The 24,144-nt window shown below is 43.2% G+C and overlaps 1 protein-coding gene across 3 annotated transcripts in view; it reads left to right on the top strand.

Moving 5' to 3' along the window:
* LOC124615825 (ejaculatory bulb-specific protein 3-like) overlaps positions 1-21,294 on the top strand; it is an 89,239-nt gene extending 67,945 nt beyond the window's left edge. The window contains exon 2 of one of the 3 annotated variants that reach the window (XM_047143969.1): positions 21,057-21,294. In XM_047143969.1, the coding sequence (XP_046999925.1) occupies positions 21,057-21,250 (194 nt within the window). In that variant the 3' untranslated portion in view covers positions 21,251-21,294. The remainder of the gene's footprint in view (positions 1-21,056) is intronic. The other 2 variants (XM_047143968.1, XM_047143966.1) reach the window with 2 other exon arrangements.
* Positions 21,295-24,144: the final 2,850 nt, after the last annotated feature.

Here is a 24,144-nt window from a genome sequence, read left to right as displayed (position 1 = left end):
CAGGACAATTCTCATTCTCAAATTAATCTTGGGACCGAGAGGTGGTTGAAAACCAAAGTGGAAAGCTCTGAGATATTTAGCAAGCTGCTGAACGTATATCGGAAAGCTAGATAAGAGGCCGTAGAAGGGAGAGAGTTCATTGCAGTTGACAAAATATTGTCGCCATTGAGGTTGAAGCTGAGTGCGAGAGTAAAGTAGTCACGTATAGCAGGTGCAGGTGAAACCAAGTTATTTGTTGCATTTTTGTACTGGCCACCCGACTCCTCTATTACAGTTCTTGAGTCATTCAAAGAAAGTCTGCTGTCATTACCGCGGAAAGTATCGTCGTAACTGCCGTCCGCTTCACATCTGCTGTGCAGCAAGCCACGTAAATTTAAGATTGACTGTGTTTTTCTTACTTGCCACTTTTTTTCCGTGTGATTTTGCTTTTAGGAAGCTTTAATTTTCGAGTACTAGTAATAGTGTTCAATAGATTTCGTGTCTGTTTTGAATACAATCCAGAGACAGATAGTGCTTATTTTCATCGTTTCCAACAAGAAGTGTCTAGTAACCACAGATTAGTCAGCTATCAGCCGCCTATTGTGAATTGGCAGTCTAGTTAAAAGTTGATTAACTCTCTACAGTAAATTGTTGATTTCTTAGGATGGATAGGATGTGTGACTGTTGTGTACGGACGCAGGGGGAGCTGGCCACTGTTCGCGAACAGCTGAACGTGCTGATGGCCGCGGTCAGCCGTCTTCAGACTGCTGCCTCGGAGTGTAGCGGCAGTGGGGACTCTGGTGCGTCGCATGGTACACCCGAGGTGTTACATGCTTCACCCACGGTCCCTGCTGTCGAGACATCTTCGCTGGTACAGGGCGCGGTTGGGCCACCCTCTCTCCTAGGGGAGTGGCGGGTTCAGCGGCGTTCGCGTCGCACGAGGCGGAGGGTCAATGTGGAGGCTGGCCGTGTGGCGTCGCCCGCTCTGCCTGTGAGTGGACATGTGGCCGCTCCTTCAGCAAGGTCCGAGCAGGCACACGGGGGGGGGGGGGGGGGGGGGGAGGGGCTTATTAATGATTGGGAGCTCCAGTGTTAGGTGGGTGATGGGAGCCCCTTAGGTAAATAGCGGAAACGTCGGGGAAGAAGGCCAGTGTTCACTCTGTCTGCTTGCTGGGGGGTCTCATCCGAGATGTGGAGGAGGCCCTGCCGGCGGCAATAGAGAGCACTGGGTGCACCCGACTGCAAATTGTTGCTCATATCGGCACCAATGACTCCTGCCGTCTGGGTTCAGAGGTCATCCTCAGTTCGTACAGGCGGTTGGCGGAGTTGGTGAAGGCGGAAAGCCTCGCTCGCGGGGTGGAATCTGAGCTAACTATCGTTCCCAGAACCGATCGCGGTCCTCTGGTTTGGAGCCGAGTGGAAGGCTTAAACCAGAGGCTCAGACGATTCTGCGGAGATCTGGGGTGCAAATTTCTCGACCTCCGGTATCGGGTGGAGAAATGTAGGGTCCTCCTGAATAGGTGAGGCGTGCACTACACGCAGGAAGCGGCTACAAGGGTACAGATGACAAAATGGTATATATCGAAATAGATGACAGAGGGATTGAAAAACAATTAAAATCGCTCAAAAGAGGGAAGGCCGCTGGACCTGATGGGATACCAACTCGATTTTACACAGAGTACGCGAAGGAACTTCCCCCATTCTTGCAGCGGTGTACCGTAGCTCTCTAGAAGAGCATAGCGTTCCAAAACATTGGAAAAGGGCACAGTTCATCCCCGTTTCCAAGAAGGGACGTCGAACAGATGTGCAGAACTATATACCTATATCTCTAACGTCGATCAGTTGTAGAATTTTTGAACACGTATTATGATCGAGTATAATGACTTTTCTGGAGACTGGAAATCTACTCTGTAGGAACCAGCATGGGTTTCGAAAAAGACGATCGCGTGAAACCCAGCTTGCCCTATTCGTACACGAGACTCAGAGGGCCATAGAAACGGGTTCCCAGGTAGATGCAGTGTTTCTTGACATCCGCAAGGCGTTTGATACAGTTCCCCACAGTCGTTTAATGAACAAAGTAAGAGCATATGGACTATCAGACCAATTGTGCGATTGGATTGAAGAGTTCCTAGATAACAGAACGCAGCATGTCATTCTCAATTGAGAGAAGTCTTACGAAGTAAGAGTGATTTCAGGTGTGCTGCAGGGGAGTGTCGTAGGACCGTTGCTATTCACAATATATATAAATGACCTTGTGGATAACATTGGAAGTTCACTGAGGCTTTTTGCGGATGATGCTGTAGTATATCGAGAGGTTGTAACATTGGACAATTGTACTGAAATGCAGGAGGATCTGCAACGAATTGATGCATGGTGCAGGGAATTGCAATTGAATCTCAATGTAGGCAAGTGTAATGTGCTGCGAATACATAGAAAGAAAGATCCTTTATCATTTAGCTACAATATAAGCAGGTCAGCAACTGCAAGCAGTTAATTCTATAAATTATCTGGGAGTAGGCATTAGGAGTGATTTAAAATGGAATGACTATATAAAATTAATTGTCGGTAAAGCAGATGCCAGACTGAAATTCATTGGAAAAATCCTAAGGAAATGCAGTCCAAGGAAGTAGGTTACAGTACACCTGTTCGCCCACTGCTTGAATACTGCTTACCGGTGTGGGATCCGTACCAGATGGGGTTGATGGAGGAGATAGAGGAGATCCAACGGAGAGCAGCGCACTTCGGTACAGCATTATTAAGTAATCACGAAAGCGTTACGTAGATGATAGATAAACTGCAGTGGGAGACACTGCCAGAGGGACGCTCTATAGCTCGGTACGGGCTTTTGTTGAAGTTTCGAGAACATACCTTCACCGAGGAGTCAAGCAGTATATTGCTCCCTGCTATGTATATCTCGCTAAGAGACCATGAGGATAAAATCAGAGTGATTAGAGCCCACACAGGGGAATACCGACAGCCTTTCTTTCCACGAAGAATACGAGACTGGAATTGAAGGGAGAACCGATAGAGGTACTCAAGGTACCCTCCGCCACACCATGCCAGGTGGCTTGCGGTGTATGGATGTAGATGTAGATGTAGAAATATCCACGTCGAGTAATACCAGTTGGAGGCGACTTTAACCTACCGAGTACAAAATGGGATGCCTAAGGATTCACTGCGTGAGCTACAGACAGACGGCCTTGCGAAATACTTTTGAGTACGTTACCTGAAAACTGTCTTGAGGAGCTAGCTCGGCACCCCACACACAGGCATGGTGGGCAGTTGACTGCTGATGGTACCGTGGTGTGCGGTAAGGCGTCGCTATAGGAGGATACAGGATGACTAAGCCAAAATTTCTAGTTGGTGTGATGAGTGGCAGCTAGTTATAAATGTAGAAAAATGTAAGATAATGCGGATGAGTTGACGGAACAAACCTATAATGTTCGGATACAGCTCTCGTAGTGTCCTGCTTGACGCAGTCACATTGTTTAAATATCTGGGCGTAGCGTTGCAAAGCGATGTGAAATGGAACGAGCATGAGAGGATTGTGATAGGAAAGGCTAGTGGTCGATTTCGGTTTATTAGAAGAATTCTAGGAACGTGCGGTGCATCTGTACAGGAGACCGCTAGTAGGACGCCAGTGAAACCTGTTCTTGATTACTACTAGAGTGTTTTGGATTCGTACCAGTTCGGATTAAAGGAATACGTCGAAGCAATTCAGAGGCGGGCAGCTAGTTTTGTTACTGGTAGGTTCGAGCAACACGGAGATGTTTCGGGAACTCAAATGGGAATTAATGCAGGGAACGCGATTTTCGCTTCGAGGCACACTACTGAGAAAATTTAGAGAACCGGCATTTGAAGATGACTGCAGAACGATTCTGTTGTCTCCAACATACATTGTACGTAAGGACCACGAAAATAAGATACGAGAAACTAGGGCTCATACGGAGTAATGTAGACATTCGTTTTACCCTCGTTCTGTCTGCGAATGGAACAGAAAAAGAAATGACTAGTGGTGGCGAAGGGCACCCTCCACCAGGTACCGTAGGGAAGCTTGCGAAGTTGGATTGATTGGGGGAGGAGACCAGACAGCGAGGTCATCGATCTCATAGATACTGCGAAAAGGAATCGTTCAGTAGGCAGCTCAATTGAAGAGGAATGGAAATCTCTAAAAAGGACAATCACAGAAGGTGGAAAGAAAAACACAGGTAAAAAGATAACTCCGAAGAAGCCATAAGTAACAGAAAAAATAGTTTAAATGATCGGTGAATGAAGGAAGTAGAAAAATCTTCAGGGAAACTCAGGAATACAGAAATCTAAGTCGCTTGGGAATGAAATAAATAGGAAGTGCAGGAAAACTAAGGCGAAATGGCTGCAAGAAAAACGCGAAGAAATCGAAAAAGAAATGATTATCTTAATTACTGACTCAGCACATATAATCTAATTTCGGTGAAATTATAAGCTGGCTTGGTAACGGTAAGAGTGAACTGGAAATTCCATTGTCAAATGCAGAGGAGAGAGCGAGTAGGTGGAAAGAGCATATTGAAAGCCTCTGTTACGGGAGAGACTTGATGATGTTATAGAGGAAGTAACAGGAGTCGATAGAGAGGAAATAAGGGATACAGTATTATAATCGAAATTTAAAAAGGCTTTGGAAGACTTAAAATGAAATGAGGCAGATGGGATAGATATCATTCCATCAAAATTTCTGAAATCATTTGGGGAAGTGGCAACAAAACGACTGTTCACTTTGGTGTACAGGATGTATGAGTCTGGCGATATACCACACCACTTTCGGAAAAATATCATCCACACTATTCCGAAGACTGCGAGATCTGACAATTGCGAGAATTATCCCGCTATCAGCTTAGCACCTCATGCATTCACGTTACTGATAAGAAGAATATACAGAAGAATTAAAAAGAAAATTGAAGATGTATCAGATGACGATCAGTTAGGCTTTAGGAAAAGTAAGTGCACGAGAGAGGCAGTTCTCACGGTGCGGTTGATAACGGATGCAAAATTAAAGAAAAATCAAGACGCGTTCAGTGAATTTGCCTGGCTGGAAAAGGCGTTCGAAAATCTCAAATGGTGCAGGATATTCCAAATTCTGAGGAAAATAGGGGTAGCTACAGGGAGAGACTGATGATGTACAACATGTACGAGAGCCAAGAGGGAATAACAGCACTGAAAGTCCAAGAACGAAGTGCTCGGCTTAAAAAGGTCATGAGAAAGCAATTTAGTTTTTCATCCTTTTCATCGAAATAGCAGTGACGGAAAAAAAGTTCCAAGAGCGGAATTAAAATTCAGAGTGAAAGAATATCAATGATAAGACCCATTGATGACATTATTATCCTCAGTGACAGTGTAGAAGAATTACAGGACCTAATGAGTACACTACATGGATTGAGAGTAAATCGACGAAAGATGAAAGTAATGAGAAGTAGCAGAAACGAGAACTATGAGAAACTTAACATCAGAATTGGGAATCACGTAGTGGACGAAGTTAAGCAGGTCTGGTAACTACGCGTAAAATAACCCATCATGGACGGTGCAAGGAGGACATAAAAAGCTGACTAGCACTGACAAAAAGGGCATTCCTTGACAAGAGAAGTCTACTTGTATTTCTGACAATGTACGTTTGGAGCACAGCGTTATATGGCAGTGAAACATGGACTGTGAAAAAACCGGAACAGAAGGGAATTGAAGCATTTGAGAAGTTGAAAATTAGGTGGACTGATAAAGTCCGCTGCTCGTGGTCTCGCGGTAGCGTTCTAGCTTCCCCAGCACGGGGTCCCAGTTTCGATTCCCGGCGGGGTCAAGGATTTTTCCTGCCTCTAGATGATTGGGTGTTGTTGTGTCGTCCTCAACATCAACATCATCATCATTCATCCGCTATTACGGCGGTGCGGGTCTCCCGCATCGTTCCCCTACGCTCCGTCACGGAGTATGGGACTTCATCATCATCATGATAAGGTAAAGACAGGATCAGAGAGGAAACGAACATATGGCAAACACTGACAAGAAGAAGGGACAGGATTAAAGGACATCTGTTAAGGTGAAGCGGCAGAGGGTAAAGGTTCGTGGCGTAAGTAAAAAAAGAACCATCAGTGATGCCTATTATAATGTTGTCCATTCCTCAGTACCAATGCGCAAAGGCCAAAAGAAGGTATGTTTCACGATTCTCCAGTGTGAAAGGTTTCTTAAACGTGAAATTTAAAATTTCCGCTTCCTCTTTGTTATCTTGAACTGCCACCCCAGACTGGTCAGTGAGGCGCTGGATAGAAGCCTCCGACACTCTTAACAGTTTTACAACTGTAACAATCTCGGGTTCGGCAAGATCTTTTGGTAAGGTATGACGGTGGTAGTTATATTCTTCGTGCGTCGATCTTTTTACAGGCGCACGATTCTGTACTAACTTTGGCAGCCGTCATTTGGGTATTCTCTCTTGAACCGAATGTGCAAAAGGATTTGCTTCCTCAGTCGTTTCAGAATTTTGTTGACAAACCACAGTGGGTCTTTTTCGTATTAATCCACTCATTGGACACATACTTCTCCAGAGCTCAATTTACAGGCCGCTCCTATTTTACCCAAAGTTCCTCTACATCCATCATACTGTAACGAAATGATACTTCATTGTTCAAGAGGGTGCTAACAACTGTTATCTGCTCTTATTGGCACAAGTATTTTGCTGGACTTCTTGGCTGAATTATTGACTTAAGCAACAACCGTCGCTATGATGACATCATAATCACTATTCCCTCTCTCTGTAGTCACACCGTGGATAAGGTCAGGTCTGTTTATAATTACAAGGTGTAAAATATTTCCATTGCGTGTGGATTGTCTAATTATCTGTGAGCTGTGGCGGCTTTAATTTTGGGTAGCATGGCATTTTGCTGGTGCCACTAACTTCCTGGGCTGTAGATATAAATCCTGATCGTATGTCACAGGCTACGGTCTTTGGACGAGGAGGGTGCGGTTTTTTGTTTTTTTGGCGGGCCCTGGGACTGACAATTAGCTGGAGGCCATACGGCTGGCAAGTTGCTGCTTTTGGAGGACTCCTGCTATCCGGTACGGGCCTCGAGGGGCCGCGAGTGCTTAAATTGGTCGGAGGAAAGTTTTCCCGGCTGGATTAAGGATTCATAGCGGCGAGTTGCGGGAAGAGCAGCGGATACCGCGTGCGATCTGGTCAGCAAGCTCCAGGCTAATTATGCAAGCTCAAATTTTACGGTAGCTGAAAGATCGCCTGTATGAATTGGAGGCAATAACACCCCTGCTTGGAGTCCAGGAATACACGGCATCTGCGTACTCGAGCGGAGGCCAGTTTTTTTGCAAGTGTACGATCATTCTCTGTTCTAAATTGAATTGATGAGATTGAAATTGCAACATAGTCTTTATTGAAGAACTGCTACGGTCTCAGGTTCGAATCCTGCCTCGGGCATGGATGTGTGTGATGTCCTTAGGTTAGTTCGGTTTAAGTAGTTCTAAGTGCTAGGGGACTGATGACCACAGATGTTAAATCCCATAGTGCTCAGAGCCAGCCTTTATTGAAGACCATAGTAATTTGATTTGTAGGTGCTGATATTTCACCTTGTTAGTTTTCTAATAATTTTAAGGACTGTTAAGCTTGTAATTCGTATGTGTAGTCACTTCCGGAATAACTTAATATTGCCTGCATCCTAGACATTCTCGTCTGTACCCTTCTTCGGCCAGATCGCTTTTCCCTTCCGACATGAGTTGGCAGAGTTGGTCGGACAGCGGATGACGCAGTCATGTTATCTGGGCCCGGAGCAGAGAAGTGTTTTCTTTCTGCTGCGACGACACTTTTTTCAGTCGTCGTCCGACACCTAGGTTAGCCCGCAATTAGACGCCTCTATCAGCCGCCTCGTACTGGCTCAAGCTACGTGAATTTGGTAGTTTGATACGTGCCACGGCGAAGTATCGCTAATTAATTCCGGAACTATTGATCTACGGAGAATTGTGAATTCACCAAAAATTTAATCTTTAAGGGGTATTCTGCAAATGCGAAATTCCTTGTGACTATATTTGTTCTTTAATTACTTGTTTTTACTTACGAGTATGAATTTTTTTTTGCCTTTCATCCACAGCCATTAGCTAACTCCATTCATTGTGAACTTAGCTGCGTCTTGCCTGTTGGATATAACAGCCACCGCTGTAATTTGTTAACTTTATTGTATTTTGAGGGCTTCTGTATTTATTTAAGGGTCATTATTAATTTTTCTGCTGGTGTGTGTACCAGTACCATTATTTTGGGAGATTATGTATTGTATTCCTTAAGGGATTTTATTAAGGTTTATAAACCCTAAGTGCTTTTCTACAGCGTCAGTCAGTGGCCTGACTTGTATTGTTTCTGTATTTCAGGTGGGCGTTGTCTATTTGTTTAAAATTTTATCTATGCTTGGGAATTGCTAGCACTTTCAGTGACAGTCATTTTTAATTCATTTTACTGGCAAAACTTAGTTTGTTGAACCATCTTGCAGTCACAGCTAGTTGTTGTGACTTCTTACTTGCATCTGTGCATTCGTAGTTTTGATCCATGTTCTTGATGGTATAAATTGTTAAAGTTTTTTCATTAATGAATTGTTCCAGTTCAAGATCTTTAAATTATTTTGAGCGCTGTTATTTATTTTTGACAATTCTATTTAATTTGTAATCGTAGTGATTGTTGTTAAGCAATAAAGTGTATTCCACGTAACAACAAATGACGAAATACGCGGGTTCACGTCCATGTGTTTTCTCTTAAAATTGTCCCAATCCGGTTTGTGAGGTATCAATCTCCTCAAGACAGTTTATGGAAAACGTGTTCAACAGTGCTTCACAACCGTGCAGTGAATCCATAGACATCCCAGGCTGTACTCGGGAGGCTCAATTCGCCTCCAACTAATGTTGTATGATTTACTGGGCATAGACTTTCTTTGAATGAACCTAAAACAGCCACGGCGGAATCGGGCGGCCGATAAAAACATGTTTTACCTGAACTTGTGTGCTTCCAGAGAGCATATTAGTCATACTCAAATTTGATCTCAGTAGAAACAATAATTCTGTTGATAGCATTGAACGCCCCACTTCAGTGGCGTCTGATCTGTCTCTCCCATAACGTTGAATGACTTGCTAAACATTTCAGAGCTTTTGCTTCGTGTTTCAGCCAGCTCTAGGTCCCTCGAATAATTAGAATGCGACCAGTTACTTAGAGGGCGATGAATTCGGAAATGAGTACTTCGATATTTTACTGTCAAAATGTAAAGAATCGAGGTGTCCTTACTATGAACGTGATCTGATTTCACTATCTGTGTGTCGACTAGTGAGTGTTCATCGGAGTACTTAAAACAACCGCCAAGTCTAAAAAACCACTATGTGCATTCCACAAGTACTAGCTCCCCTAGTAGCTGCTTCGTTTGTGTAGTGGACCAAGGAGAGTCATCGAAGCCTCCAAATCAAAAAATCTGCAGCCAAGACTGTGACAGAGTCCTCTAAGCCTTTGCTTTCGTACTCTTCACTCGACTCCAAGCCAAAGGATCCCTATCAGCACTGGGAATGGTGAGGCAAATTGCGAGCTCAGCTTGCACCTTGTATACGAGGCCAGCAGACTTCAGTACTTTCGCCAGCCGCTTGTGTGAGGATGGTCTCAGAACCCAAGCTAAAGGCGTCACTAGTGCCACCGTGAGCCACAACTTGCAGAAAACTGCAGACTGCGTGGTCGATGAGCGCTGGCAGTGCCTCCGTGTCTCGTACAAGGTCCCACGACAGACATACCGAGTGCACGTTCTCTTTCTTTCGATGCCTCAACGCTATCTGCCTGCTGAAGGAGCAACCACCTGTGTACTCCCAGGACGAATGACCGAGGTGAGACTGCCAGCCTCCACGTTGACCCTCCGCCGCGATCGATGCGAACGCGTTATCATCCGCCACTCAACCTTGCAGTAAGGGAAGATCCACCGCGTCGGGTACACTGTGTGTAGAGCCCGTGGGCGAAACAAGTGATACCTGAGCGTTCCCACTCAACACGTCAGATTCTCAGAAAACGCTACAGTCCGAGGCAGTCACCTGAAGATAGGTGACAGTAGCCAATCGAGGATTCAGATATTTGCAAACTGTGGCCAGTTCCTCCTGCAACCAGTCATGTAAAGACATTCCCAGAAACTTGTAGTTAGTGATTGGGGGGGGGGGGGGGGCATTTTGCTTGTGACGACAACTGCCAGTGCTCGTGTGTCCTGTCCTCCTTGGGCACGTCTCTCATTGGCTGTGTACATCTCTGTACTTAGCCTTATGGTGAGACAAAGCACACACAATTGTCTTCACCATCAGTCATTCAGCACATACTTCATTCAGGACACCATTTTGAGATTGTGGCCGCGCGGGATTAGTCGAGCGGTCAGGGCGCTGCAGTCATGGACTGTGCGGCTGGTTCCGGCGGAGGTTCGAGTCCTCCCTCGGGCATGGGTGTGTGTGTTTGTCCTTAGGATAATTTAGTTTAAGTAGTGTGTACGCTTAGGGACTGATGACCTTAGCAGTTTAGTCCCATAAGATTTCACACACATTTGAACATTTTTTTTTGAGATTGTGCTGGCGTCAGATGAAAATCTGTCATTTCGTCTACTATGAACAAAGTAAACAATAGAACGAAGTCATTCTTTTCATAGAGATTAACGGCAGACAGGATTTAGCCAACGATGTTAATCGGACGGAACATTTTGAGTAAGGGTTCATGTTTTTACGAGATTCCCTTTCCATTTTTACCTCTCCGGTTGCCCTCATTCAGGTTTGTGACGTTTTCTAATCTCGAGGTAAATAGACAATTGAATTATGAGTATTTATTGCGCCACAAAGACACATTATGGATGTCATACACAGACAATAATGAATTAAGCAAAACGTCAGTAGTCCATTCCACGAGTTTGCTCGCGGGGTTCTCCTTCGCTGGCACTGTTTTCCATGTATCAAGCAATAGATGAAACGTGTCGCCATATTTTTACATTTATCATATAAATACAGTTCACATACACAATGTCAATATGCAACTTGCATATTTTTGGGCGACTTCCCTACAACTTAATTTTGGCGTACTTTCACAAAAATACAGATATTGTCGGTCACGGTGACTCATCTCGACATAAGCTTCTGCTGAATTGCCGATGGCGTCTCTTAAAAATCTATAGAGGGTGTTTCAAAAATACTTTTTCAAACCATTTACATCAAAAGAAGAACAAACAAATTTTCACAACAAACACATATTGGAGTATCGCAAGCAGTATAGGCTAGGCATCAGTATCATGTGTGGGCTGGAATTCTAGATGACTGCCTGGTACGTCCATACGTGCTCCCAGCACGTCTCACAGACCTGCCTACCGGGACTTTATTCAAAACAATCTCCAAGCCCCACTAGAGGATGTGCCCCTGCGTATAAGAAGAAACAAGTGGGTTATGCATGATTGAACTCAAGCGCACTTCAGTCTCAGTGGTCGAGATGCTCTTTCCGGTATTCACTGTGACAAATGGATAGGTAGAGGAGGACACGTTCCACGGATACGTGTTCCTCATTCAGTCCTTTGGATTACTATTCTCTGGAGGCACCTTAAAGAAATGGTCCACGCAGCAGATCACCGGATGCCGAAATTCTTTTTCGACGTGTCACGGACGTTTTTGGTTAGACGATCGCATGCATCTTTAGAAGCAAGAGAGAACATTTAGAGCATTTGGATGAAATTACGTGTTGATGAGCTGCAGTCACCTAAACTGTAAACTTTCATTAACAAATCGAAAACGAAGGATTTAAGACATATGTTTATATGGGCTTTTTTACCTGTTTTGATATAAGGAACGTGTCCCCAAAGTTCGAGAAAGTACCTTTTAAACTCCCTGTATAGAAGCATACCTCTCACCACTAGTTTAAGAGATGTTACTTCATAAAGACGAAGTATAAGTATGTATTTCACAGTGAGATTAAGGTGCCTAAATTCCAGCACTGTTTTAATTTGCTTTAATTTGTTTTTTTGTATGTTTGTCTTTTGTATGTTAAATTAATTGTTATGTATGTGAATGTGCCAGCAACCATGTTCGAGTTACCTATTTCTCCCATAACTCGTTCTGCGCTGTAACAGAATAAAATGCACATTATTTTTAAGAAGTTTAAAACAACTTTAAAATCATGTGTAATATTATCATCTCAAAAGAAATTTCATACTAATTCTAAAACTGGTCATGGATTTTACTAGTCTCTAATATTTCATAAGGTACGGAACGTTTAACATAATAACAAGATTGTTTGTGTGGCCATCCTCCGCAGCAAGCATATAAATACTTGTTTTGTAAATAAAACTTTTTCCTGCTGCTAGTTACTTTACTTATGCCATACGCGTTTCGCCTTCTCCTGTTCTAAAGCATCATCAGTGGTATCTGTAACGATACAGTTTTGTTACTTATAGATTATCAAACAGTTCACTTCGCGATTTTTTGTAAAAAAAGTAATTACTTACGATTTGCTGATCTGCGTTTCCTCACATCTGTAACTAGTAGCAGGAAAGGCGGTTTTATTCACAAAACAAGTGTTTAACATAATGATTAATCACTTCTTAATATTAATTCCTTGATGCATTTTGGTAACAGATGTATGTGTAAAACACAATTTTTTGTTCACTAGTATCAATTGAATGAACGTTACATTTGAAAACTGCTTGCTAAGTTTAAGTTTGTGTTCACTGTCCTATAAAACATTGCACCAGCCACTATGCAGCCTCATTGTGAAAGCTGTTTTCGAACAAGCAATGAGTTAGTTGACGTTCGTAAACATCTACAAATCGCCCTGACTACCATCAACCGATTAGCAGGGCTTCTGAGAGTCTTATACCAGACGTACCAAAGGTACCCCAAGTGCTCTCCTCTTCTGCGGACCCTGTCTCTTCTGCTGGAAGTGTGGCATTTGTCATTACATGACTGCGACTGGTGTGTCATTTGTTGGTCTAGGCGTCCTTTACGGGGTAGACCGGAACCAGGGAGGATTCATACCCATCCCTCTAACAAGCAGGTTCGAGACGCTGTATTTTGGTTCAAATGACTCTGAGCACTATGGGGCTTAACATCTGAGGTCATCAGTCCCCTAAAACTCAGAACTACTTAAACCTAACTAACCTAAGGACATCACACGCATCCATGACCGAGGCAGGATTCGAACCTGCAACCGTAGTGGTCGCGCAGTTCCCGACTGAAGCGCCTAGAACCGCTCGGCCACAAGGGCCGGCGGCGTTGTAGAAATTGAGACAGTGGGACACATTTCACCTGATGGGAGACCGGCTTTGTTCTGTATCGAGAAGAGACAAACGCAGAATCGTTGGCAGTATAGCGAATAGTGGTACCCCTTAAGAAAATGTCAGCAATGAACAGGAAAGAACACCATGTGCGCTCAGATGTGTTTGGTTCATTGCTCAATCAACATGTTAAAGCAACTTCTCCAGCAGCCGTTGAGGGAACAGGGTGCAAACAGCGCAGATTGTGGCACACGTTAGAACACATTATGCCTGTCGCCTGCGCTCCAAGATCATACTGGGATCATTCCAGCAATTGACAGAGAAGGTTGAGAAGACCAGCCTTTTGCACAGAGATTCAACGAAGCTCACAATTTGCAACACTGCTCCCAGAAAAGATGGTGACCCCCTGTTTCTGAAGCGAGTGTACGGACTGAACCAGGGACTTCGAAGATTCAGAAAAAAAACAAGGTTGCGACCTACTGGACTTGCGCGATAGGGTTGAGAACTGTAGGGTCCCCCCAAATGGGCCAGGTGGGCATTACACACCCATGTAGCTGATTGTGTGTGGGGCGCACAAATTAGTCGATCCAGTCCAGATAATGACAGCTGTAGGAGACATGGAAGTGTTAGTGTGAGATTCAATGAAATGCCCCCACAGGCGAGAATCCTAATTGTTAACTGTCGAAGCATTCACAACAAACGCTAGAGTTTGAAGCGCTCCTGAAAAGCACTGAAACTCACATACTACTGGGTACAGAAAGCTGGTTAATTCCTGAAGCTGAGATTTTTGGGGAAAATTTGATTGTGTATCGAAATTACAGCCAACGGAGAATGGAGGATATGTATTAGTCGCTGTAGACAATTCATTCAAATTCACCCAGATACAAACGGAAGCAACATGCGCGATTCTCTGGGCAAGACTCCATATCAGAAGTGGTCATAAAATTGTAACTGGATTCTCCTATTGATCATTAGGCTCGCCTCGTGAAGAAACTGAAAATTTTGGAGTAAACCTCAATACCATTGTACTTGAGGTCCCCAATCACATTATAAACATTGCAGGAGACTTCAATGACCAAAATATCAATTGGGAAAATTACAGTTCCGTTAGCGGTAGGCGTGACAAGACGTCCTGTGAAACATTGCTAAATGGTTCTCTGGAAACTACCTAGAACATATGGTTCGAAACCTTAATCAGGATGGAAATATGTTAGATCTAATGCCAACAAGCGGACCTGACCTATTCGTTGATGTCCATATCGAAACTGGTATCAGTGACCATTGTGGCAACAACGATTAACAGAGTACAAAGAGCAACTTAAACAAGTAGAAATATTTGTATGTTTAGTAAACTAGACAAAAAGCAATAGTGTCATATCTCAACGAACTTAAAGCACAGGAGAGGAGCACGTAGTGAAGCTTTGGCTTGAGTTTAAACAATAGTTGATCATGCACTGGATAGAGCTGCATCGAATAGAACTGTTCATAACGTGAGGAGCCCTCCGTGTTATACAGTCACTGTAAACAAACTTCTAAAGAAACAGAAGCAACTGAACACTACGTGTAAAAAAAGCTTAGGGTATAGCTAGAGAGATGCTGAATGAAACTCGTTTGGCTGTTAAGATAGTAATCATGAAGCCTTCAATGACTATCATAGCAGGAATTTGTCTAATGATCTTTCACCAAACCCAAAGAAATTCTAGTCATATGTAAAGGCTGTTAGTGTCCAGTTACTCGGGGTAGGGACACGAAGTGAAACTGATACTATGAAAGCGAAAACAGAAATGCTTAACCCCGTTTTCAAACGTTTCTTTACAAAGGAAAACCCAGAAGAACTGCCCTAGTTTAATTCCCGTGCCACTGAAAGATGAGTAAAATAGATATTAATGTCACTGGTGTTGAACAACAGTTGAAATCATTAAAATTCAACAAAGCTCCAGGGCTCGATGGAATCCCTATTGGATTTTATACTGAATTTTTGGCTGTTAGTCTCTCTTTTAACAGTAATCTCTCGTGGATCCTTCGAAAAAAGAAAATAGTACTCAGTAGTTGTAAGAAATCACAGGTCTTATTCGTTTGCAAAAAGGGTAGTAGAAATGATTCACAAAACTACCGTTCAGTATCCTTGATATCATGTCTTCTTAGGCTTTCCAGGCTTTCCTCGGGTTTGATGTCGGATCCTAAGATCAACTCGATTCAATACTTCGGCGATCCACGATCATCAGGTGAACGCTGCTGCTGCTGTTGCTAAGAGCCGCTGAAAACTGTAAAATAAATCGTCGACGATTTGCAGCCTCGGTATCAGTTTCCAGCGGGGTGCAGCCAGCAGCAGTGTTCTTCTGGAGACGGCGGACAGTTGCATCGCCGAAATATTGAATAAAGTTGATTTTAGGATCCGGCAGCAAACCCCGGGATATGTTCAGTCCCTGATATCTGTTTGTCGGTGACTATTAGAATATACTTTGAGCTCAAACATAATGAGATATCTTGAACTGAATGCATTTTCCATGCCAACCAGTACGGATTCCGAAAACATCGATCATGTGAAACTCATCTCGCACTTTTCTCACGAGACATACTAAAGGCTTTGGATCAAAGCATTCGGGTAATGCAGTATTTCGTGATTTGCGAAAATCATTAGATTCAGTACCACGTCTACTCTTATTATCAAAAGTACGGGTATGTGGAATATGAAGCGAAATTTGTGACTGCAATGAAGCTTTTTTTGGCAGGTAGACGCAGCTAGTTATCTTGTATGGATGGTCATGGATAAATGTAGAAGTAGCTTCGGTTGTGCTCCAGGAAAGTCTGTTGCGACACTGTCTGTATATATTGTCTAATAATGACATTGAAGACAATATTAATAGTAACCTCAGGCTTTTTTTCCAGATCATGCAGTCAATGAAGTAATGTCTGAAGGAATTTGCACAAACATTCAATCAGATCTTGATAAGATTTCAAAGTGAAGCAAATATTCGCAATTTTCTTTAAATGTTCGTTAATGTAAAACTTCGGTCTTCACAAAATCAAAAAAATGTAAATATCCAATTACTATAGCACCAGTGAGGCAACACACACAAATACCCGGGTTTAACACTTAGTAAGCACATGATATGGAAAGTTTACATAGGCTCAGTCGTGGGTAAAGCACCGTGGTAAACTTCGTTTTACTGGCAGAAAACTCAGGAAATGCAATTAAGATGCAAAGGGAATTGCTTACAAATCACTCGTTCAATCCATCCTAAAATACTTCTCAATTTTGTGGGATTCGTACCAAATAAGACTAACAGGGGATTTTGATCGCATACAGAGGAGGGGTCACGAATGGTCACAGATTTGTTTTATCAGCGGGAGAGTGTCACAGAAACGCTGAAGAAACTGAGCTCCTAGTCTCGTAAAGACAGACGCAGTCTATCCTGAGAAAGCCAACTTACGAAGTTTTCAGAACTGGGTTTGAAATATACACACTGAGGTGACAAAAGTCATGACATACCTCCTGATATTTTAACGGACCACCTTTTGCCCGGCGTGGTACAGCAACTCGATGTGACATGGACTCAACAAGTCGTTCGAAGGCCCTTGCAGAAATATTGCGCCATGCTGCCCCTACAGGCGACCATAATTACGAATGTGTTGCCAGTGCAGGAGTTTGTGCGCGAACTGACCTCTCGATTATGTCCGATAAATGTTCTCTGGGTGGCCAGATCATGCGCTCGAATTGTCCGGAATGTTCTTCAAATCAGTCGTGAACAATTATAGTCCGATGACATGACGCACTGTCATCCATAAAAATTCCATCTTTATTTGGGAACATGAAGTCGATGAATGGGTGCAAATGGTCTCTAAGCAGCCGTCTGCAAGTAGCCGATCCAGTCAGTGATCGGTTCAGGTGGATCCTAGGGCCCAGTCCAAGCCATGAAAACGCAGCTTACACCATTATGGAGCCACAACTAGCTTACCCAATACCTTCTTGACAACTTGGGTCAGTGGCTTCGTGGGGTCTGTACCAAACTCGAACCCTTCCTATACCTCCTAACAACTGAAAACTGGACTTATCTGACCAGACAACGATGTTCCAATCCTCTGGGGCCAACCGATATGGCCACGAGCCCAAGAGAAACGCAGCAATCGATGTTGTGCTGTTACGATAGGCACTCGTGTCGGTCGTCTGCTGTCGTAGCCTCTTGACGCCACATTTCGCCGCACTGTCCTGAGGGATACGTTCGTCACTCATTCTGCGGATCAGGGATCCGACAGTTTGTTGGTAGGTTTGTGGATGCATGTGGTGTTAGACGTCCACGGATGTTTATGTACAGGTCATGTAATTCACGTAAATAACGGGCCGTTGATTTGCGTACTCGGTGGTGGCGACCTATGCCGACCAAGGTGAGTTCTATAGGATTTACATCAGGCGAACTTGGTCGCCGAGATATTAACCTGAGTTTACTATAACGATCCTCAAACCTCTGTAGGACGGTTCTAATTCCAAGACATTGACAATTATACTACTGAAAGATGTCATCGCCATCGGGGAAGATATCAGTCATGAAGGGATGTAGGTGGCTCACCGCTGTCAGTGTGCCTTGGATGACTACCACAGGTCCCATGCAAACGCAGGAAAAAGTCTCCCACAGCATAATACTGCTCCCACCAATCTGCATCCGTGGCGCGCTGTGCGTTCGTGCCGCCGTTCACCTCGATCACGGCGTTTGTGGAGACGACCATCGATCTAGTGTAGCAAAAGTGAGATTCACCCGAAGAGCCAACAGGTCTCCTTTGATCGACGCTCAAATCCCGATTGACGCCTGTCCGCTGCAGTCGTAACAGACGATGTCGTTGAGTCAACATATGAACACCTAGGGGTGGCCTGCTGCAGAGCTCCATGTTCAAAAATGTACGATGGAGAGTGTGCTCCGAAACACTTGTGCATGCACAAGCATTTTGCTCTTTTAGCAGAGATTCCACTTATCACCATCTATCTTACTTTACAGAGCAGATAAGCCTGCGAATCCTACGTTCTGTGAAGAGTCGTTAACGTCCAACGATTTAGCACCTAATGGTACTTTCACTGTCCATCTACCTCTTTCCATAGATGCTCACGACTGTAGCATGTGAACATTCGACCAGTTTCGCGGTTTTCCAGATACTCGTTCACAGGCTCTGCGTAATAACTATCTGCCCTTTCTCAAAGTCGCTTATGTCAATGGAATCCCTCTCCCTTTTTTTTTTTTTATCAGATCAATGTGCAACCTGTATTATTGGTGGGTTTCGGCTTCGTGTCCATCTACGATAGTGCATTCGCTGTTCTGCTGACTGAAGTTGAGCTGCATTCCTATTTTCTTTTTTATTTTAATACATATTCCAGCGTTAACTACATGTGATGTGTTGATACTATTATTCAACGGATTAGAAATCCTGTTCTTCCTACCATTACGTTACTAATACCCTCTGTATCTAACTTCAAACTATCCGTTTCCCTTTACAAGGTCTCTAACCTACCTACTCGAATAAGGCATCTAACATTACAAGGTCTCTAACCTGCCAACTCGAATTAGGCATCTAACATTCCTCACTCCGACCAGTACAACGCCAGATTTGTTCGTTCTGGCTACGACATCCTCATGAGTAACTCCTGCCCGCAGATCCGAAATGGAATCTACTGTACTTCACAAATATTTTTGCCCAAGCACATGCTGTGAGCATTAAAGCGTACAGTAGAGCTGCTCGTCCTCAGAAAAAAACATCGGCTGCAGCTTACGGTTCGTTTCAGCTGTTCGCACTAGAAGCTTTGCAAGACCATGTAGTTTAATGTTACAAGGTTAGACCAGTGGCCTAGTGAGAATGGCCGGAAACGGATTTGAACCGTCGTTATCACGAATGCGAGTGCAGAGTACTAACCACTGAGCTACCTCACTTGCTGTGTTTGTTTTAAAGTTCATTGTTCCCACGTTATTTGAACGTCAGTGATATTGAAGTTTCGGTAAGAGCATCGAGGGTTCATTTCGCGATTTGTACATTCTACAACAACACTAAAATTTTTCAATGATAGATGAACGGAAAATTATAATTTCCTGCACAAACACATTATATTAGATCAACTTTTAGGGCAAGTCCGTGGCTGTGGGTGGATTACTTTCAAACTTTAGCTTGTTAATAACCTGATGGTCTGTGTTTCAAACGCTTGGATTCTGTGAAGCTAGGTTCGTATGGTACATGTTGAAAGACTGCTCGGAAGAACACGAGTTCGAGGCCAGCCTATGGATGTAATGAATTATTTTATAAAATTCTCAGTAATAAATGTACTCTTAATTATTAGTTATTCGTCTTATGTTTTGTTCTGTTAACGGTTTCCACATGATTCTTTTCTCATGAATTCTTCCTAGAATGTTTTTATTTTATGCTTTATGTATCATGCAGTATTTTATTGATGCAGTTTTTTATCATCCTTCGGTGCAGCAATATATAAAATATTTCCAGTATTTTCTCCTACCATTTATCACGATCCTATCTAAGTTTCCACACAACGCCCTGCTTCAGACATCTGATTCAAAAACGTTTCCAAAATTTTACTCTCATCTGTAGCAGTAAAGCTCTCGCAATAACTCCTTCAGCTCCGTTATCTTGTATACTTATTCTTCATACTCTTTAATTTGTCTTAGATATTATACCAAGGCTCACCCTTCTTCAATAATTTTTTTAGTTAGACAGTTCCTACTCTCCATCGGAGAACTATCGTCACTTAGAATACGAGCCTTTTAGATGTGCTTGCTAGTAGTCAGAGTTCCCTTTAAGAATCCTGAAATTAAGATGTTTTATAGCTGACATCCAACCTTCTAACCACTTGCTAAAAATTATCACTGACCTTCGACCCACTGTTGCGCCTGATCAAAGGTTAAATGGAACCATACTGTTCGCCTGCGTACACAACTCAACAAATTCACTGGTAAGTTGGGTGGTACTGTCCTGAATGCGTGTAGTTTTATACTGAGGTTTTAGTAAGAAGGTTTAGTGCGAAACGAATGGTTCCATTTACAGTTTATAGCACGCTTCTCTTCAGAATGATGTGGTATGTGTGTAATTATGGACACCCATGTGCTACAAACACACACACACACACACACACACACACACACTCCCCCCCCCCCCATCTCTCTCTCTCTCTCTCTCTCTCTCACACACACACACACACACACACACACACACACACACACAGAAACAGAAATAGTTTAGTGTCTTCTTGTTCCTTTAACGTGTTACTTGGGTGTGGATCGCGATCTTTAACTAAAGAATATCCATTACCAACACGAACATCTGTGCTTGTGAGTACAATAGTGTATTTTAAATAAGTCTTACAAAAAAATTTATGCCTACTCCTCGGTCACTGTTGACGATCGTCGTCACTACATGTACTTTTTTTTTAATACACTTTCCACAAACTTTACGATACTTTTCAGTTTCATTTTAAATTAAGTATTTCAAATTCAGTATTCACTACTGCTATGAAAAATCTAGTTACTCATTTTACAATTGAGTGACTAAACACACTTTATCCAAAAAATGTAGACTAAGTCACATTTTAATGCAGAAGGCATGTGGATGCAACAATGTAACACAATAGTGATGCTGTGTGTGGATGGAAGCGTATAGCAAACTGGTGTGAATAGGAGCCTGATATGGCTGGCGTTGCAATCTATATAGTCATAGTTAATGTTCATGTGCAACCATAGTTTTCGGAGACGACCTTCTACAAAACAAATGAAATGTAACTGTTTTATCCGTGCACAATGCTTTATGTAATCAATCTACTGTCGACAGATACCATTTGGCGGCTATTGGAGAAAGGGTGCAACAGCTGTACGGACGACGAGCTGAAGGTGTTCAGGTTCATGGCGTACCTGTCCAACAACAGACCGAATGAGTGGCAGAAGGTCCTGAACCAGTACGACCCACAGGGCGAATTCAGGAGGAGGAACGGCGCACAGTTGAGACAATACGGCGTTGCTGTGTAATGCTCTTGTATACAGTAAAAACTGTAGATCTGTGCACGACAATAAAAGCGTTGCTTACTTAAAAATCAATATTTCGATTAAACCATTGACGAGCCCCATGAAATAACAATAGTATGGTTGCCACGAGTTCGTACGGCTTTTATTAAGAAGAGGACCGTCAGTGTAGGCAGAAATGACCTACCTAGTATAGACTGGGATGTCTGTGGATTCATTACAGGTGGTGTGAATTACTTTTGAATACATTATCGGAAAACTGTCTTGAGCAGCTAAATCGACAGCCAACTCGTAATGTAAATATTTTAGATCTGGTAGCCACGAACAGACTCATCGAAGGTGTCAGTGTTGAGACAAGGATTAATGATCATGATGTTCTCATAACGACTATGGTTACGAAAGTTAAAAAGTCGGTCAAGAAGGCTAGGAGAGTATTCTTACTAGAAAGAGCAGATAAGCAGTTGTTAGCATCCCACTTAGTAAATGAATCGACTTCATTTACTTCCGGTACGATGCACGTGGAGGAATTATGGGCAAATTTTAAACACATTGTAAATCACGTTTTCGACAAGTATGTGCCGAAAAAGTGGGTTACGGACGGAAAAGACCCACCGTGGTTTAACAGTACAATTCGGAGAATGCTCAGGAAGCAAAGGCAGTTGCACTCGCGGTACAAGAAAGAGCGGGAGAATGAGGACAGCCAAAAGTTAGTAGAGATTCGTGCTGCTGTAGAAACAGCGATGTGCGAAGCATTCAACCACTACCACCGTCATACATTAGCAAAAGATCTTGTTCAAAACCCAAGGAAATTCTGGTCTTACGTAAAATCGGTAAGTGGGTCGAAGGTTTCCATCCAGTCTCTCACTGATCAGTCTGGCCTGGCAACGGAAGACAGCAAAATGAAAGCTGATATTTTAAATTTAGCATTTGAGAAATCTTTCACGCAGGAGGATCGTACAAACATACCGCCGTTTGAGTCTCGTACAGATTCCCGTAAGGAGGACATAGTGATAGACATCCCTGGGGTTGTAAAGCAGCTGAATGGGTTGAAAATAAATAAATCGCCACGTCCTGATGGGATTTTACAGAGAGTACTCTACTGCATTGGCTCCTTACTTAGCTTGCATTTATCGCGAATCTCTTGCCCAGCGTAAAGTCCCGAGCGACTGGAAAAAAGCGCAGGTGACGCCTGTATATAAGAAGGGTAGAAGGACGGATCATCAAAATTACAGACAAATATCCTTAACATCGCGTTGTTGCAGGATTCTCGAACATATTCTCAGTTCGAATATAATGAATTTCCTTGAGACAGAGAAGATGTTGTCCATGTATCAGCACGACTTTAGAAAGCATCGCTCCTGCGAAACGCAACTCGCCCTTTTTGCACATGATATCTTGCGAACCATGGATGAAGGGTATTAGACGGATGCCATATTCCTTGACTTCCGGAAAGCGTTTGACTCGGTGCCCCACTGCAGACTCCTAACTAAGGTACGACCATATGGGATTGTTTCTTAAGTAATAGAACCCAGTACGTTGTCCTCGATGGTTAGTGTTCATCGGAGCTGAGGGTATCATCTGGAGTGCCCCAGGGAAGTGTGGTAGGTCCGCTGTTGTTTTCTATCTACATAAATGATCTGTTGGATAGGGCGGATAGTAATGTGCGGCTGTTTGATGATGATGCTGTGGTGTACGGGAAGGTGTCGTCGTTGAGTGACTGTACGAGGATACAAGATGACTTGGACAGGATTTGTGACTGGTGTAAAGAATGACAGCTAACTCTAAATATAGATAAATGTAAATTAATGCAGATGAATAGGAAAAACAATCCCGCAATGTTTGAATACTCCACTAGTAGTGTAGAGCTTGACACAGTCACGTCGATTAAATATTTGGGCGTAACACTGCAGAGCGATATGAAGTGGGAGAAGCAGTTGCGGGGAAGGCGGATAGTTGTCTTCGGTTCGCTGGTAGAATTTTGGGAAGATTTGGTTCATCTGTAAAGGAGACCGCTTATAAAACACTAATACGACCTATTCCTGAGTACTGCTCGAGCGTTTGGGATCCCTATCAGGTCGGATTGAGGGAGGACATAGAAGCAATTCAGAGGCGGGCTGCTAGATTTGTTACTGGTAGGTTTGATCATCACGCGAGTGTTACGGAAATGCTTCAGGAACTCGGATGGGAGTCTCTGGAGGAAAGGAGGCGTTCTTTTCGTGAATCGCTACTGACGAAATTTAGAGAACCAGCATTTGAGGCTGACTGCAGTACAATTTTACTGCTGCCAACATACATTTCGCAGAAAGACCACAAAGATAAGATAAGAGAGATTAGGGTTCGTACAGAGGCATATAGGCAGTCATTTTTCCCTCGCTCTGTTTGGGAGTGGAACAGGGAGAGAAGATGCTAGTTGTAGTACGAGGTACCCTCCGCCACGCACCGTATGGTGGATTGCGGAGTATGTATGTAGATGTAGAAATATCTCCCCTTTTCTAAGTTTTTTTTTATTTTTATTGTTTTATTTATTTTTATTCATACAAGAAATTGTCATGGTAATAGAATGAAAGACAATAGCTCAGAATACAAATATACACAGAATACGTAAGTACGCTCTATGATGATTTAACAGGTCGTCGACCGTGGCCTTGCCGAACGAATCATCTCGGCATTTTTCCTGAAGTCATTTAGGAAAACTACAGGAAACCCAAACAAGGATGACCGCACAGAGCGAACTCCATACCCCCGAATATGAGCTCATTGTCTATACAGCTGCACTGTTCATTCAATTGTTCCCTATTATACAATGTTCTTTGATTTACACACAATTACATACAATATACAACGTGGTTATGCTCTTCATCAGCGCACACATCAAGGACACCCGCTGTTGACTTTTGAGC

Source organism: Schistocerca americana, chromosome 5 (genome assembly GCF_021461395.2).
Source record: "Schistocerca americana isolate TAMUIC-IGC-003095 chromosome 5, iqSchAmer2.1, whole genome shotgun sequence".
NCBI lineage: Eukaryota > Metazoa > Arthropoda > Insecta > Orthoptera > Acrididae > Schistocerca > Schistocerca americana.
Note: the sequence above shows the minus strand (reverse complement) of the source record. Positions and strands in the feature narration are given on the sequence as shown.